At 38.5% G+C, this 16,490-nt stretch overlaps 1 protein-coding gene across 1 annotated transcript; it reads left to right on the top strand.

Annotated features, from left to right (window-relative positions):
* The first annotated feature begins 7,290 nt into the window (after nucleotides 1-7,290).
* Nucleotides 7,291-9,627, top strand: LOC145395659 (glutamate receptor ionotropic, kainate 3-like). Its single transcript, XM_080269225.1, has 3 exons — nucleotides 7,291-7,304; nucleotides 7,792-7,951; nucleotides 9,358-9,627. Exons 1-3 carry the CDS (start codon nucleotides 7,291-7,293, stop codon nucleotides 9,625-9,627), a joined length of 444 nt encoding a protein of 147 aa, XP_080125351.1.
* The last annotated feature ends 6,863 nt before the right edge of the window (nucleotides 9,628-16,490 follow it).

The following is a 16,490-nucleotide window of genomic DNA, read 5'->3' as shown; positions in this document are numbered from 1 at the left end:
GTATTCCCCTTTGTAATTTAAGTGTACTGTCATTTGTGTCGAGTCCCCATTGCCTAACCAGAGTAGATTCATTCTTTTTCTTTACTAATTTTGGGTGGGACACCCTCTTATGCGCTTGAGTGTCATTTAAAAAGCTTTAAGAACGACGTATAGGTATTCATTGACGAGATCTTAGCACCTTCAGAACCGTAACGTCTCATAAATTTTAATCGAGAGTAATACCAAAGAATTTAAATTGAGTTTGGAAGAAGTTTTTGCTGTGAATGATTTAAGGGAGGCTATTTTTCACTCCATATTTAAAAACTCTCCAAAGTTTAATAAAATCATCTAGCGATTGTAGGAATCCCCCTCCCCCCAAAAAAAATGAATAAATAAAAAAAAGCTGTAATATCTAGGTGGCTAATATACACGAACACTTTTGAGCAATAGTATCTGCCAACCCTCTAATTTTCCCAATTAATACAAGGAAATCGTAGCCAGAGTTCCACACTGAATAAAAGCCTGCTGTCCAGTGCTGAGTTGGTAGTTCAAAGCTTTGTTGGACTGAAGAAAGAACAATGTACAATGATCTTATTACTTGTCCGTCTGTATCCTCATTTTTTCCCTTCATTATAACTTGTCCCAGACTTTTTTTTTTCCTTTTGCATCTTATTTCACACAGCTAAGTTGCTGAATAACAATTTTGATGGTTATATATCCATTCATTGACAATTTTCATGACCAGCAACTTATCATAGTCCTGATATCTAGTTACAGCTTAGCCTTCAGGATGGAGAGGTGATAATATTAGGCCAAGTTAAAGAGAAAAGAGTAGAGTAAGTGGTCTATATCCCGTGAGAAACCCTGAATACGACTTCGTTTCGGCGAGAGAAAAACAGTGACGAGTATACAGAACCAATGGCTCACGTAGGAAGCAAATAACTGGACTAGATTTATTACTAGAAAACATCCAAGGCATCGAAAAGATGGCCCTATGTGATGAACAGACAATAAGTGGAATTAAGTTCATACAATTTTCGTTCATTCCTGCTACCGACAGAATATTTCACTCAGGAGACAATTTTCAGACTGAGAGGTTAGTTATACTTCTTAACGAAGGGGTTAAATTATAGCCTCAATTAGATATAACTTCCAAAAACTACATGAAACTGTCTCTTCAGTAGCTAAAGGAAATGATAAATCATACCCTTGTAGTGTCGAGGAAATATAATTCATTCTGCCTGATAACTTCAAATGTACTGTGCAGGTACAGCATGTTGGTTCACTTGCCGTACAGTCTTGACGGTGCCCGGGTGCTGCAAGTGGCTTCCTGGACCCCCACATCAGGTCTACGCTATCTCACACCTCCCACCCTTTTCCCGGAGAAATACACCAAGTAATGTGTACAGATTACTGGCCATTTCAGAACTGGAGTGTCTTATGTACTCTGTTGAAATTACTAGTCATTACAAAACTCGAAATATATAAGTAATATATCCAGATTACTCACGATTATACACTGAGCTATACCCATTTCATTCTAATTTGGCTTTAAACTGTCATCTCTCCATCTTCTATGCTTAGGTTTAACGAGAGATTAACATTAGACTATAGTGCTAGTCATGTGAAAGTGTTATGGAAATGAAATAGAGACACAGCTAATTTTTCTGTATCTGAGGTATGTAAAATATGTTGTGAACGGTTGAAAATCTAGTGCAGATTAGTGTAAAACAGGTATAATTTGTGGCTGACAATATACATGTTATGGACAATGTAATCAAAGAGAACATCGAGCCAAGAAACATAGTAATCCAGTAATAATGATAAAAAATTTTCATGGAGAACCTATACTTGTTTTGAATACTACGCAATAGCCTTTATTCCTACAGCATTATCATAGGTTGAATAAAAAGTCACTTCCACCTAATGCTGCACTGCAACTTCCGTCCGATCAGAATATTACATTATTTTTGGCAGTTTCTATGGCGCGACGATAAACGTGACGGCTTTTACATATGAACCCTACTGGCAAGAGTCCATCGAGGGCAACACCACCAGGTACTCAGGCACTGACTACAACCAGCTGGTTACGGTTGCCCAGGCCCTGAATTTTACTTTCCGTGTTCTTCCATCACGCAGCTGGAACGAGGTGAGAATTATATACTTGTCTACATTCAAACTTTTGCTGTTACTATCTGTTGCTGTTGTAAAGTAATTAATTTGAATATTACATCGGATTTTAATATCAGCCTCGTTTTGCAATATTTAGTAGCCCATTCACTTTCTTATGTGATATGTTAGCGATTATTTAATATACGATCTCTACAGAAACTGCATTGTTTTCCACAAAATTAATATTCAAAAAGTATTCACTGAAAGGATTTGGATTTGATTTCAATTTGGCTGCTACTGCCAGAAACCTAATTTCAAATAACATGTCAATCCTTTTAAAGTGTTATTCAAACTCGATTCAGCTCTAGCATATCAGTGTTCTACAGTATCACCCTAGATGAAATGTGTAATCATACTGAAACAGCACTTTAACCTTTCCACTGCCCTCAGTGATGATCGATGTCGATCAGTGAAACATACAGTACAAACTGTCGCTGGCATCGGTCTCGTCAGTGCCACCTAAAACTGCATGATAAACCCAGGGATATCCTATTTGGTGTCTTTTATGAACCCTCCGTATGTACAGAGATAATTTCAACCACAGTGCACCGCTGTTTGTGAGTGACGTCGTTTTTTCTTGACATACACCGATGGGTTTCTTTCGACTCTGTTTTGATATATATCTCATCATTAACACGATGTTATTAAATTTATGATTTACAGTTTGTTATCATATTTCTCTTATAAAAGTTTGGTACCGAAAGCAAGAATTTATGTTTCATTCTGACTATTTATTCCCTAATTGGTAAAACTAGAAAATTAAAAGAAAATTGCCTTAGATCGTTCATTATCCCTGGACAGTTTGCTGGCTTTGTCCAAGGGATAATTTTGACTCTGTAAGAAGTTTTCTCTCTCTCTCTCTCTCTCTCTCTCTCTCTCTCTCTCTCTCTCTCTCTCTCTCTCTCTCTCTCTCTCTCTCTCTCTCTCTCTCTCTCTCTCTCTCTCTCTCTCTCTCTCTCTCTCTCTCTCTCTCTCTCTCGTATTCAAAACACAGTGGAGGTAAAGGAATAACTTCCTGTCATCCCCCTGCTTCTTTGTGGCATCATGGTTCTCGCACTTCACTGAAGCGTTGCATATCCTGCCATATTTTACTGACATTTCAAAGATCATAACTCTTTTGAAGTGAATGCCTTTGTCCCTCCCCAATAACGGAAGCCATATAACATCCGCCAAGCAGTGAACCCTAGTCCCCTTTCCTGTTTGCAAGTGTTACCAGGTTTTCTCAGTCCTCAAGTATAAAAATGATCAGATCAGGAACTGTTATCATTCTGTATTTCACACTGCCTATGACCTCAAAACTTTAAAGCTATGTGTCCAGTCAAGACATCGCGAAATAAACGTGACGATTTTTTTTTTTTTTTTTTCGTTCTTCCTAGGAAGAACAATACATTTTTATACTTGGAGCCTTTGGCTCGTACTTTATTATGCACTAAAATGATCAGTTTCTTTCAAATTAGGAAGGGCATCTTGATAAGATTTAAGGAATGCTACATCATAACTTTTAGTTCGAAACATTTCCGTGAAAGAGTTTATGGTAAAAATGACACACAAGAATATATATATATATATATATATATATATATATATATATATATATATATATATATATATATATATATATATATATATATAAACTGGGACTTTCATTTCTATATTTCATTGTTATATTTACTTGCAGGTGACAGATCAGGTGCATATTCGTAAATCATTCATGGCAACAGTGATATATCCTGTTATTCCACAAGATCTAGAGAGGTGAGATTCTAAGCTAAGGGTAACCTTTGCACTGCAGTGTTCACTGTTTTTTTGGATAATCCGGTTCAATTCCAGATAGTTTTATGCAACAAAGAAAAGCTGTACATTGTCAAAAGATAGAGATAGCCTATGAAATCTAAAATTGCCTATTGTCTTATTAGTTATAGATAACGTAAGTGATGAAAATAATTTTTGAATTTTGTTTTACTTGCTAAAGTGGAGTAACTAGATAATGAACCTGTCAGTGCACAGAAGTCATGAGCATTCTTCTAATGACTGCTTAGAAATATGGAAGTGCATTCTTTTGCTTGTTCTCAGTAATGACACTTCTTTTGGTTCACTTATATTACTAAGCAATATTAGTAAGCCTAAGAAAGTCCAACCCATAATGAAGGGGTTAGAAACTGGCTCGGTTAACTCATCTTTTAAAAAGAATCTTATTTCAATCGATGAAAACAAAAATGTCAGTACCAACATGTTATAGTCTGGCAGTGCGTCCAAGAAGGACTATAGGTTTATCGACGAGAAAAATATTTTACCTACTCCTAATTCTTGGTTATTTTCGTTTTCCCAACATAATAAACAGGACTTGGAAGGATAGATGGATGGGAAGATGATGATGGAGTTGTAAATAATATACCGTAGCTTCCTGTAGTCTGACACTGTTCGATTGTAAAGGAAATGATCTGGAGGGTATGCCTGGAGCCATGGGAAGATGATGAAGCTGCTAATATAAAAAATATGTAACATTTCGGTAGTTTCCAGATGGGACTTCAGTTTCAGCTGTAATAATAATAATAATAATAATATTATTATTATTATTATTATTAACTTTTTTTATGCGAGGAAGAAGGAACCAAAGGCCATGGCCCGCAGTAACAGTTCCCTCCAAGAGAAAAACAAAATACAATAGAGAGCCAAATTCAAGATCCGATCATTTTGAGATGCCTGGACACACTGCGTTTGAAAGACTGGAGATCATAGGCAGCAGGAAATACAGATAAAGGGAGACAGTTCCAGAGCTGACCTGTTGCATAAATGAAAGACTGGGAGTAACGGTTAACTCTTGCATTAGAGAGTTGGACAGAAAAGGGATGAGAGTTTGCTGCCAGACGGGTGCTACGCGCCCGTCGTAGAGGTGGAGGAATGCAAGCAGACAGTTCAGAGGAGCAGTGACCATTAAAGTAGCGATAGAAAAGAGATAAAGATGCAACAGTGCGGCGAAAAGACAGAGGTTAAGAGAATCAGTAAGAGGAGGAGAGTTAATGAGACGAAAAGCCTTTGACTCCACCCTATTGAGAAGAGCTGTATGTGGGGAGCCTCCCCACACATGAGAAGTTGTACTCCACACAGGGGCGGATAAAACCCCTGTATAGATTCAACAATTGTGCAGGGGTAAAGAAAGAGAGGAGTCGGCTTAGCACACCCAATCTCTTGGAAGCAGATTTTACAAGAGATGTAATATGATCTTTCCAAGATAAGTCCTGAGTAAATGAAACCCCAAGCATGTTCAAGGATGATGCAGGATTAAGCTGAATATTATTAAACATTAATGGGTATACCTGTGGAAGATTTTGTCGGGTTGATAGGTGTAAGAACTGAGTCTTAGATGCATTAAAGACAACCATATTATTTTTACCCCCGTCAGCGATACGAGCCAAGTCAGACATTAGGTGTGCCATAGTCTCATCCCTTGTTTCTTGAAGTAACTGTTGAGATGGGCGTTGCGGGAACCGAATGGAAAGGTGAAGGGTGGAGTCATCAGCGTATGAGTGGATAGGGTTAGACGTACAGCTTAGAAGATCACTGATGAATAAAAGGAAGAGAGTTGGTGATAGGACAGAGCCATGAGGAACACCACTGTTGATAGATCTAGGAGAAGAACGATGGCCGTCTACAACAGCGGCTATAGAACGACCAGAAAGGAAGACAGCGATGAAGGCACAGATAGAAGGATAGAAACCGTAGGAGGGCAGTTTGGAAATTAAAGATTTATGCCAGACTCGATCGAAAGCCTTTGAGATGTCAAGTGCAATGGCTGCGATAGCGAAGCTGGTATTGTTCTCAATTTATCCGTCTTTCTGTCTGTCTGTCTGTGTTTCTGTTGGCGAGATAACTTCGCAACCGCTCAAGATATCATTTCAATATTTTGTTAGGACTCCATATTATAATTACAAATCATAATAGATAGATAGATAAATAGATAGATAGACAGCTCTATGCGAGCCTGGGAATGGGAAATGATCTTGCAAATTACACTGAGGAAAGCTGACGACAGATTACGAAGTGGCCAGTAAGGAGATGATGCAGTTAGTTGTCAGCAATCTACCGGTGAACAAAGCCTTGTTAACCATACACACACATACACACATACTCACACACAGGCTTCTAGAACTTTCCACTCACAAGGAACACACGTGATACGTCTCCTGTTTCACCAGAATTTAGGAAAGAGAGGGCAGAAGGAGACAGGCCATAGAACAGACAGGTAGTAGGGAGAAGGGCTTAGCAACTTGAGAGAGAGAGAGAGAGAGAGGGAGCGAGAGTGAGACAGAGAGAGAGGGAGCGAGAGCGAGACAGAGAGATAGCTAGCGGGACTCTATACTTCGCTCTGTGTGAGAGACTTGTTAATATTTCCAAGTCAAATAAAAATAGTCCCATACTATTCTTTACCTCTCCTGTCACTACATGACAAATGGGAAAGAAGATTCTCTACTCACGAAGCTACTCAAGTATAACAACCGCTCGTCCATAAGTCTAATATATATAAAACTCCACTACAAGTAACTACAAAGTAGTTACAAAGTCTTTTATGACAATTTTACGGGTCTGTAGTAGATAAAAAATCGATAATGAGTTCGACATTGGTGAAAGTAGGTCAAGATCTGTGTGTCTGTTACCATGATAACTTTGCAACCGCTCAAGATATCATCACAAAATATTTACAGGTGTGTAGTAGGGATTAAAACCAACGCGTTTGAAATTGGTTAAAGTAGGTCAAGGTCACATTCCAAGCCGCGCTAGATATGTATCAGCTTTCGGCTGGTGCGATTCCCCCACTGGGAGAGCCTCTAGTTATCTCCACCTAACGAAATGGAGCAATAATGTTTTTCCGTGCCTCAGTGTGTGTGTGTGTGTGTGTGTGTGTGTGTGTGTGTGTGTGTGTGTGTGTGTGTGTGTGTTTTCCCATTATATCTCATGAACGGCTTGAACTATCAACATGAAACCTTCAGGGCCTCAAAATATGGCCAAAATATTGGCCGAGTTCAAAAGTCACCACACGGGGTCAAGGTCAAGGTCACCAAAATGGCTGCCAAAGGTCAATTACTTTTTATCACCCGCCTTTAGCACCATTATATCTCATGAACGGCTTGAGCTATCAACATGAATCCTTCAAGGTATCGAGATATGGCCAAAATCTTGGCCGAGTTCGAAAATGGGCACTCGGGGTCAAGGTTTAGATCAGAAACATGGCTGCCAAAAATCAAGTATTATTTACAGCCCTCCTGTGGCACAATAATATCTCATAAACGGCTTGAGCTATCAACATGATACCTTCAGCATATCAAGATATGGCCAAAATCTTGGACTTGGCCAACAACATACTCTGGTGGGCAATTAGCATCTGGATTCCGAATGCTTAACTTTCATTCTTAGTTACCGTATTATTATTTTTGTTATTATTGGTATTATTATTATTATAACTATTATTACTTTTATTATCAATAATTTATTATTATTATTATTATTATTATTATTATTATTTTTTTTTAATATCTATTATTATTATTGTTGTTCGAGAACAGATTCTTGCCTATGGTTAGATGGAACAAATGGCTATAACATCTACAAACGTAGCCTCTTTAATTATACCAATGGTTCCAGATTGGATTTCACTTTCTCCTATGATCAAACTGCTGGTAAATTCGCCATGGCCACGCCGGTCATAACACCCAGTTGGCTGAGCTTCTGCTACCCATTAAGTGGCCAAGTGTGGATCGGTGTCTTGGCTTGTACGCTGACTGTCTGCTTCACACTTGTCAAGGTAAACATGCAAGTGGTCAGGCACGGGCACATCCAGTATTAGTAATAACAGGCAGCAGAAAACGGTTCGTTATGTTATTATTATTATTATTATTATTATTATTATTATTATTATCATTATTATTATTGTTGGTGTTCTTGTTGTTGTGGTTGTTGTTTGTCATCATAATTAAGTTAGACGTGGGACATTCTCAGTTAGCAGCCCAGGGCCGTCTTCCAGTGTTAGTCACACATGTAAATACATTTCACCAGGCAGGTGCTTCTGTTTGGCTCTTTCAGGATTTTTGCACATATGTGCTTTACTCTAGCGAAGCACAATATGGTTCTTCAGTTTAGCGAAGTCCCGTATGGTGCCAAATATGTCTGTTGCCATTGTTCTTTATTGTTTTATACTCACCGAGGACAATGATGCATTTAACCCTCTCATGGTCGCGTTTTCTTGTTCTTCCCTTTTATATCACATGAGCCAACAGTATATGATTTTTATTTAGGTGAATGTGTCAATGGAGACAGTTGCTTATTCTGGCACCATGAACACTCCCTTGGTCAGGCTAATTCTATTATCTTTTCCAGTTACCTCCAGACGATAGGTTCAAGTGAGTGTTTAACATGAGACTCACAGGTGAAAATCAGAGTGAGCAACAAAGAAATATAATGGAAAAATATTAGTTTAATTTTGCAGCTATAAGTACAACGACTCTTCTTGGATGATGTTAGATTCATGCAATAAGAAATTAAAGAATATATATTGCTGTTTTTATACAACATATCCTTAAACACTTTGCTGGAATACATATTTATGGTATAGATGAGTAAAGAATGGATTCGGATTGTTACTGCCACCCCGAGCCTATATATACTACAGCCACCACTGTCATGTAAGTGGTGGGCTACTTCACACTTGTTGATTTCTTGAAACCACAACATGGAATTATTAATTAATTTTGCTTTCATACAGTTTTAATTTGGTCTGCCTTTTTCGACGAAGAAAGAACTTTAGCCATTCCTAATCAAATGAACTCTAAAATAATGAATAATAAATCATACCCTCACTATGACCAATATCTGACTATTCCATGACATTTTCACTCTTTTACAGCGTGCTATATGTAGCCGAAAAATTACATTAAGAAATGCAGAAAAAGATCAAATTTACTTTACGAAACTGGACAGACCAAGCAGCTCCGCAAAAAAAAAAAAAAAAAATGGTGCAAATGACCTCATTAGAATTGTGTCTTCCTGACGGTAGCAGATGCGAGGAGGTGCACTTTCTATCATGGCTCGTATTATCAAAACCATTCCACTGTCCGAAACATCACTGCTCGCCCCTATGACACAATAATGAAACAGCTACACATTCATATCATTGTATATGTACGTATATCACTGTATATGTATGTTTTACAGATTACGAGGAGGAAAACGTGGCAAACGCGGCATGGAGTGCTGAGTACTGGGTCGGTGGTGGTGGAGTCTGTGGGCATCCTGTTGGGCCAGGGACTGTACGGACGCCTCTCAACCAGCCAGTCCAACCACATCCTGGTCGGCACTTGGTTGTTCTTCGGTGTGGTGGTTGGCACAGCATATCGCGCCAGCCTCATGGCTTCCCTCACCCTCCCAAGGATGCCACCCAGACCAGAGACAGTTGAGGAGCTGGTCAAAGTAGTTGACAGGTGAGATATCGAAGAACAAACGTTTGGATGTAAAGGTGTTGGATGAAATTGAAACGTAAGTTAATTCTGGGCCCTTTGGTTATGCTCTATCACTGCATGAAAGATCTTAAACTCTCAGTACTATTTTTCCCCTCATTAACCAACACATCACACAGTGAGTTAGTTTTCACACAGCAGCGGGTGTTTTATTCAAATCCTTCGATACGGTACTTTAGCCCTGATTGTTCAGAAGCAGGGCAACACTGAAAGAATCAGTAAATGGTGTTCTCAAGTACCACTTAATACATCATCCGGGTTTACTTTTTTCTCTTTTTTTCTTTGCTTTTGTGCTCACCGCTCTCGTAACCTTATTCTCTTCCACAAGCATTGTTCTCCAGAGACATCCCTGCCTCACGGTCTTTCGCTTATGCTTCCTCCACTGTCTGCCTTAATACGTGGACCAGATCGGCACATCCTATAGCACTTTGGAAATTATTCAGTTCATTGCGTATCATATATTCAGACAGTTATGTAACTTTATTTTTATTATTCCTATACTACAATAGGATAAATGCAAGGAATGTGCTGTAATAAACGGTAGACAGAAAGACCAAATAAAAACACTATAGCTCAATAGGTCTTTCAGTTTAACTTGCCCCAGTTATTTTTTTCTTTAATCTGTAGCTTATTTCACGAAACTCAGTGGCAGGAAGAGACAATACTACATCTTGCTTTCTTTCCATAGCACTTCTTCGTGACTAGCATCATATCTTGGTTTTAATTAAATGTCACAAGTTAGCATTCGAGATGCAAATATGACATTTTTAGGCCAATTTAAAAAAATAAATAAATAAATAAATGTATCTTGAAGTTAAGCTTTGGTGCTGCGTTATTCTAGGGGCCTCAGTAGTAATACTAATTAAACAATTTTTATTTGTACATGTTACAGGGTGACAATAAGATCTTCTAATGGTTCATACAAGAAGTTCTATTTAAACTTTGAATCAAGTGCCTATAGAGAACTTGGGAGCATGATGGTCGAGGGAGATGATATGGACGGAATCAACGCAGCTCTGAAGATGAAGTGAGTTGGTTTTACTTACAGTGATACTTTTTTTTTTTTTAATAACAGAACAGAGAAAAGAAAAACAATGACTAAAAGAATCCATACACCACATTACTGGTGTCCTCGATTCATAAGAATCTGTAACAGTTGTGCTTGAAAAGCTGAAGGTTGAAGTTTGGGGGGAAACAACTCTTGGAAAGGAAGTTGCAAAGATATGCAGTTCGGGGAATAAAAGATTTCTGATAGGCTGAAGTTCTGCAATATGGCAGTGTGACATTCCAGTCATGAGAGCTACCAGATGTCCATGTAGCTCAAGGGAAGGTATGGAGAAATGGCACAATGGATGCAACTTCGTCTGAGCATTTGCCATAAAAGTATCTCTAAAATAATGGAAGGTAGGCAATACTCCTTCTTCCCTGTAGGGGAGGAAGTCTATTTGTAATATCAAGCTTACTGATATTTCTAAGAGCTTTATTCTGATTTTGTCTAGTTCTTTTAGTGCAACCTGTCCCCTGCCATTCCACAAGGGTGAGCAGTATTCCAGCTGAGAGTGCACATGACTCTTATAAACTATAGCTAAATGCTCATCAGTGAAGAAACTACGAACTCTGTACAATAATCCAAATTTCTCTGAGGCAGCTTTAGCAAATGATCTGACATGAGAGGTCCAGCTGAGGGCATTGTTAAGTGAAACACCGAGAATTTCAATACTTTTGCAGATAGGAATATTAGTAGCACTGAAGATATTATACGAATCTGGCACTGTCTGTCTATCAGTAAACTGTATATATTTGGTTTTACTAGCATTAAATGAGACAAGGTTATTTTGTCCCCATTCAGTCATCCTAGATAGGTCTTGATTTATGGAGATGGCTGTACTGAGTTGTGAGTTAGATTAAAATTTGTGAATGGGTATTTAAGTGTGAATGAACTGTGAAGTGTTGAGTCATCTGCATACGAATGAATTAATTATGAGTGACATATGAGATCATTAATATGAATTACGAATAGGGTTCGAGCCAGAACTGATCCTTGACGCACGCCGTTGGTCACTGAAGGATATTTGAATATACATCATCTACTTTATATTTCTGTCGCTGAAATATGAGGAAATCAGAAAAACAAAAGATGTTAGTACATCGATAGGGAGTTTACTGTAGATAGCAGTGAATGGTGCCACATTCTGTCAAAAGCTTTAGAAATATCAAAGGCTACTGCATCAGTTTCTCCATGTTGGTCACCTGATTGATGGATGGTGTGAGTCAGGAGACTGAGTATATCAATAGTGGATCTTTCGTGGCGAAACCCATACTGCCTATCACTAATAAAGTTGTTGAATTCAGTATGTTTAATTATGTGCTTATTCACTTCAATTTCAAATACTTTACCAAGAGAAGACCTGATAGATATTGGTCTGTAATCAGAGGGGTCACAGGAACTTCCTTTTTTTCAGAACTGGGTTGGTATTGGCTTCTTTCCAAGAATTAGGGAATGAAGGAATACGTAAGCATAGCCTGAATAATTTAACTAGAACATAAGCAAGTTCTGGGGAACACTTTTTCAAATCAATTAGAGGAATTCGACCTGGGCCTGGAGCTTTGTTGGTTGGTAAATTGTCTAGGATGGATTGTATGTATCTAGTGTGTATTTTAGAGTAAGTGGAGCAATTAGGGGAGAATAAAGTTCTAGTACTGGGACATTGTAGTTGACTTCTTGTATCGCAGCAATTCTTGCAGGTGTACTAGTAAGGATATTTGCTTTACCACGTGAGTCATTTGGCATGTTATCGTCTGAAGATTTTAGTGGGGGAATGGGTGATGACTTGTTACATGATTTTTTGGTATTTCGGCGATACATTGACTGACATATGATGATTAAAGTTACTGGGATGCTTGCATGAATAAATCTGATTCTTTTATGTATGTAAATCTTTTGTCATATACATTTGCAGTAGAAAAAATAACTATTGTACTGTATATGAACAAGTGGAAAAGAAAAGAAAAATGTACCGGCATTATCAATTATTTACAAGTATTTTTTGTTCTTTACATACCGTATATTATACATTGTCTTAAGTTACTGTTCCAGGAAAGATTATTTAATATCATGATTTTTTAAAATGTGTCCGAATCAGGGTGTAAGCACCAGACCCCGTTCCTTGAGATCCAGCAGTCCCTCTACGTACTGCTCCATACACCTTCACATGTCACCACTTCGGCACTAACATCAGCCATCCATATTTAAAACATGCTAAGGCTGCCTCACACAGGACTGGTGTACTGGTATCAGCGAGGTTGTCGTTTCGACATGTTAGCGGGTCTGATAGCAGATCAGTAAAGTCTGCTTTTTAACGAATTTCAAATCCATAAACTGTTGCCTGTTTTTTTAATATCGACGGGCTTTTTTGCGAAGTGCGGTGACTGAATTCAGTAGAGTTTTGTGAATCTTGTTTAAATTTATTTTGTGGGTAATTTGTACCTTATCCAATGACATATTTTGGCAGGCGATTAGCATTCGGCCCTCGAATGCATTTGTTTCATTTATTCATGTTTCCTCAGACGACATTGTTCGGCTTTAGGCAGATCTCTTGTCATGAAGGGGTAAATGGATGTCCGATCCGTCCTCACCTGTTTGGAAAATCTCTCCAGACCTGAATGCCATTGCTTGGATATTGCATGGTTGAAAAGTCAAGTGTCAGCGGACTGAAGGTAACAGTAGAACGTAGGGGTCTCGCTAGTGCTGCTGTCAACTGTATTTATTCTCGACCATTTACAGCAGTGACTTCCATGTGATGTAATTACTTAAAATAATTACTTATTATCCGGAGAAGATAAACTATAATTCTTTATGGTGATAATTTGTTTGGTATTTTGACCTCACAAAGAGTCATGGCAATAGTTTATGAACAAATAAAGCTGGAGGAACACAAATTATAACTATAACTGAGCAAAACTTATGATTTTTTTTCTCTTCTTTTGTAATTTTTCACAATATTTCATAAACACATTTTTGCCTATGGTTCTGGATTTCCAAAACTTTATCATACTGATCCAAGAGTTTAAAAAAATGCAGGTAAGCACACTGATACAATTTTCCAGAATAGCGAAAAAGTACTTCTTTTATATTTAGTCTGTTCTCAAAATAATGCATCTCATTCAGACACAGGCCGTATTCTTGTTGGGTAAGAAAGCTCCCTAGCACATCATTCGTAGCAATTTATTTTTGGATGTGGCTGATTAATATCCTTTTGTACGTTATTTATGCAAAGTACGGCTATGTTTGGAGGATTCATATAACACGAAGTATAACAGTAAAGTGCAATAAGCAAAATAAATCGCTTAGGAAATGATGTTGTGGAGCTTCCTTAGCCAACGACAATACGGGCCACAATAGCTATTCAAACAGTGACCCCTGTTATATGAAGTGAGTCTGTTATATGTCATGCAGAGTGAACTTAGAGTACTATCTGGCATTACTGTCAGTTATTACAGAGAGAAAATACGACACGTTTATAAATGATATTTTCCCTTTGCAATAAAATATTCGGTGGAATAGTGACAGAAACCTCTAAACGAAGAAACTGTGGACTAAATCGCCACAGTCCAGGTTAGTTTTCATGCTACATTTGTTCACTAAATACTTTATGTTAACATCTTACGATCCCCACACGATTATACTGAAGACCTTTAGAGGATGAAAACCAGATACAGCTTTCAATAACCCCTTCATATTAGGCTGAATACAGTGATCTGACTTTAAATACAACTAAATAGGAAATGCGTCCTCCAAGTAAAGGAATTAAGAGAAACTTAGAAAATGAAAGACTTGAAAAGGAAAACAAACAAAGAGATGTTGTACAGCCATTGTTTAATCCTTTCATTGTCCATATGTCTCTCATCTGAATAAATATTTCCTGGTTTGAGCCTAAATGAACCATTATTTATATCCTTACTCGCAGAAGTGGTTCATTCACGTGAAGGGCATGAAGTTGTTTATTAATACTGAGTATGATTTTATCGTTTTTTACCTTTTAATAATAACAGCCAGTTGAAAAGCCATTTGTCAGCTGAATTTGAAGGAGAAAAAACGTGTAGATGGTTTGGCATGTGACAAAGCACCCGGATTCCAGAGGACTGAATGATGTACGAATGATTATGTGGCCCATTCTGCTGGGCCTGCTATGCATTATTCTCCCAGTACCGAATATTCCGGCCTTATATATCATACCTCATGCTGTTTCTAGGTGGGGAAAGCGTCTGGGTTAATTATTATTTTTTACTATTTTTTGTGTTTATTTCAGGAGTGCCCATCTTGGTGCCCGTCTAACCCTGCAGCAGATAATATCCCGGAACTTTGCTAAACTAGATGGCACTTCCCCCTTGTATATAGGCAAGGAAAAGCTGCTACAGCTTCCGTTAGCCTGGCCAGTCCCTCATGATGCCCCCTACACACCTCAGATTGATAAATGTTTGAGGATTATATCGCAGGTGGGTAAGAGAATTTTGTCATATGGCTTAATATGTTTTATACACGAAATCACTCCTTATCTGAGTAACAGTGACTGCAGATAGCAATATTTTTAAAGATATCATTGTAGTAAAAAAGTTATTTATTTCACAAGGATGATGTCTTACATATTCTGTTTTTGCAACCTCCAAGCACTTTTACCCAGTTGCAGACAAATCCCTAGTAGTGAACGAGTCATCACTAATTCCAAGTCTTCCAAGAGTTATATCCTGAGATGATTAAAAATTTTCCGTAGATGACAAGAGAATTAAACTGAATAATTGGAAATATATATTGTGGCGCTGCAACAGCTCGATTATGTGATGCGGAATAAACGTTAAAACCTGTGTAGGCTACTCAAAGTCGATGCCTCTAACAAGGAAAAAATGGCAACACAGTAAGTCAATCATGAATCAACTATAAAAGGTGTTAGAAGTTCACAGCTTTAACCCATTAGCTCCCAGAGTTCCTGTGCGAGTGATTTTGGTGGCAGTGTACTAAGCTTACTACCCTCCGCCTATTGGCACATAGTCACGAAGCTCATAGGTCCCTACACTGGGGTTCCTTTCTTTATTAAAATCTGAAAAGCCACCCCAAGTATGAAGGCGAGTGAGAAGGAACCATCCGTCCTGCATGCCTATGGAGAAACCTCCACCACGGGTCCCCCAGACTCGGACATAGGACTAGCATGTGATGGAAAGTAAGGGGAACAAAGCAATCAGCACAATACGGTTGAGCCCCACCACACATTAGGATCTCATGACTATGCCATGAGTGCCTAGTGTGTAACTGGGCAACAGCCACCTCCAGTCGCTAAGACATGGAGGGGAGAACCCTCCGTACTAACACCCTCTGAAAAACATCCCTTAATTTATTATTAACAACAGCATCCCACGGGCTTTGTCAGCGATGAAGAATCACATACTTCAAGTATGGTCTCATGTAGGAAGCAAGAAGGGAGTAGTTGGCAGGGGTCATCGAGAAGAAACAGATTTTGCAAGTGTATCTTCCATCTCGCTGCCATCCACACTGACATGCGAATGAACCCTTGCATTACTCGAGAACGGCAAGGACAGGGGATGAGCTGAATTAAATTCTAATGTAAAATTAGTGGAATACAGAAAAATTCCTGCCCTTGCAAAATCTGGGAATTTCACCCCAGACCTGATACCAGTGTCTGACTCTGAACCATCTGTGTATACAAGGACGGTTTCTCTGTAAACTGACGAATGTTCCTAAACAGCTGATGGAGAGCCCAAGAAGAGGCAGAAGACTTCGTAACCTCAGAATCCATGCACACCTGCACCTTAGGAAGG

The sequence above is a fragment of the Coenobita brevimanus genome, chromosome 32 (assembly GCF_032717465.1).
Source record: "Coenobita brevimanus isolate Jiangsu-jjx chromosome 32, ASM3271746v2, whole genome shotgun sequence".
NCBI classification, from domain to species: Eukaryota; Metazoa; Arthropoda; class Malacostraca; order Decapoda; family Coenobitidae; genus Coenobita; species Coenobita brevimanus.
The sequence above is the reverse complement of the archived record's forward strand: the minus strand, read 5'-3'. Positions and strand labels throughout refer to the sequence as shown.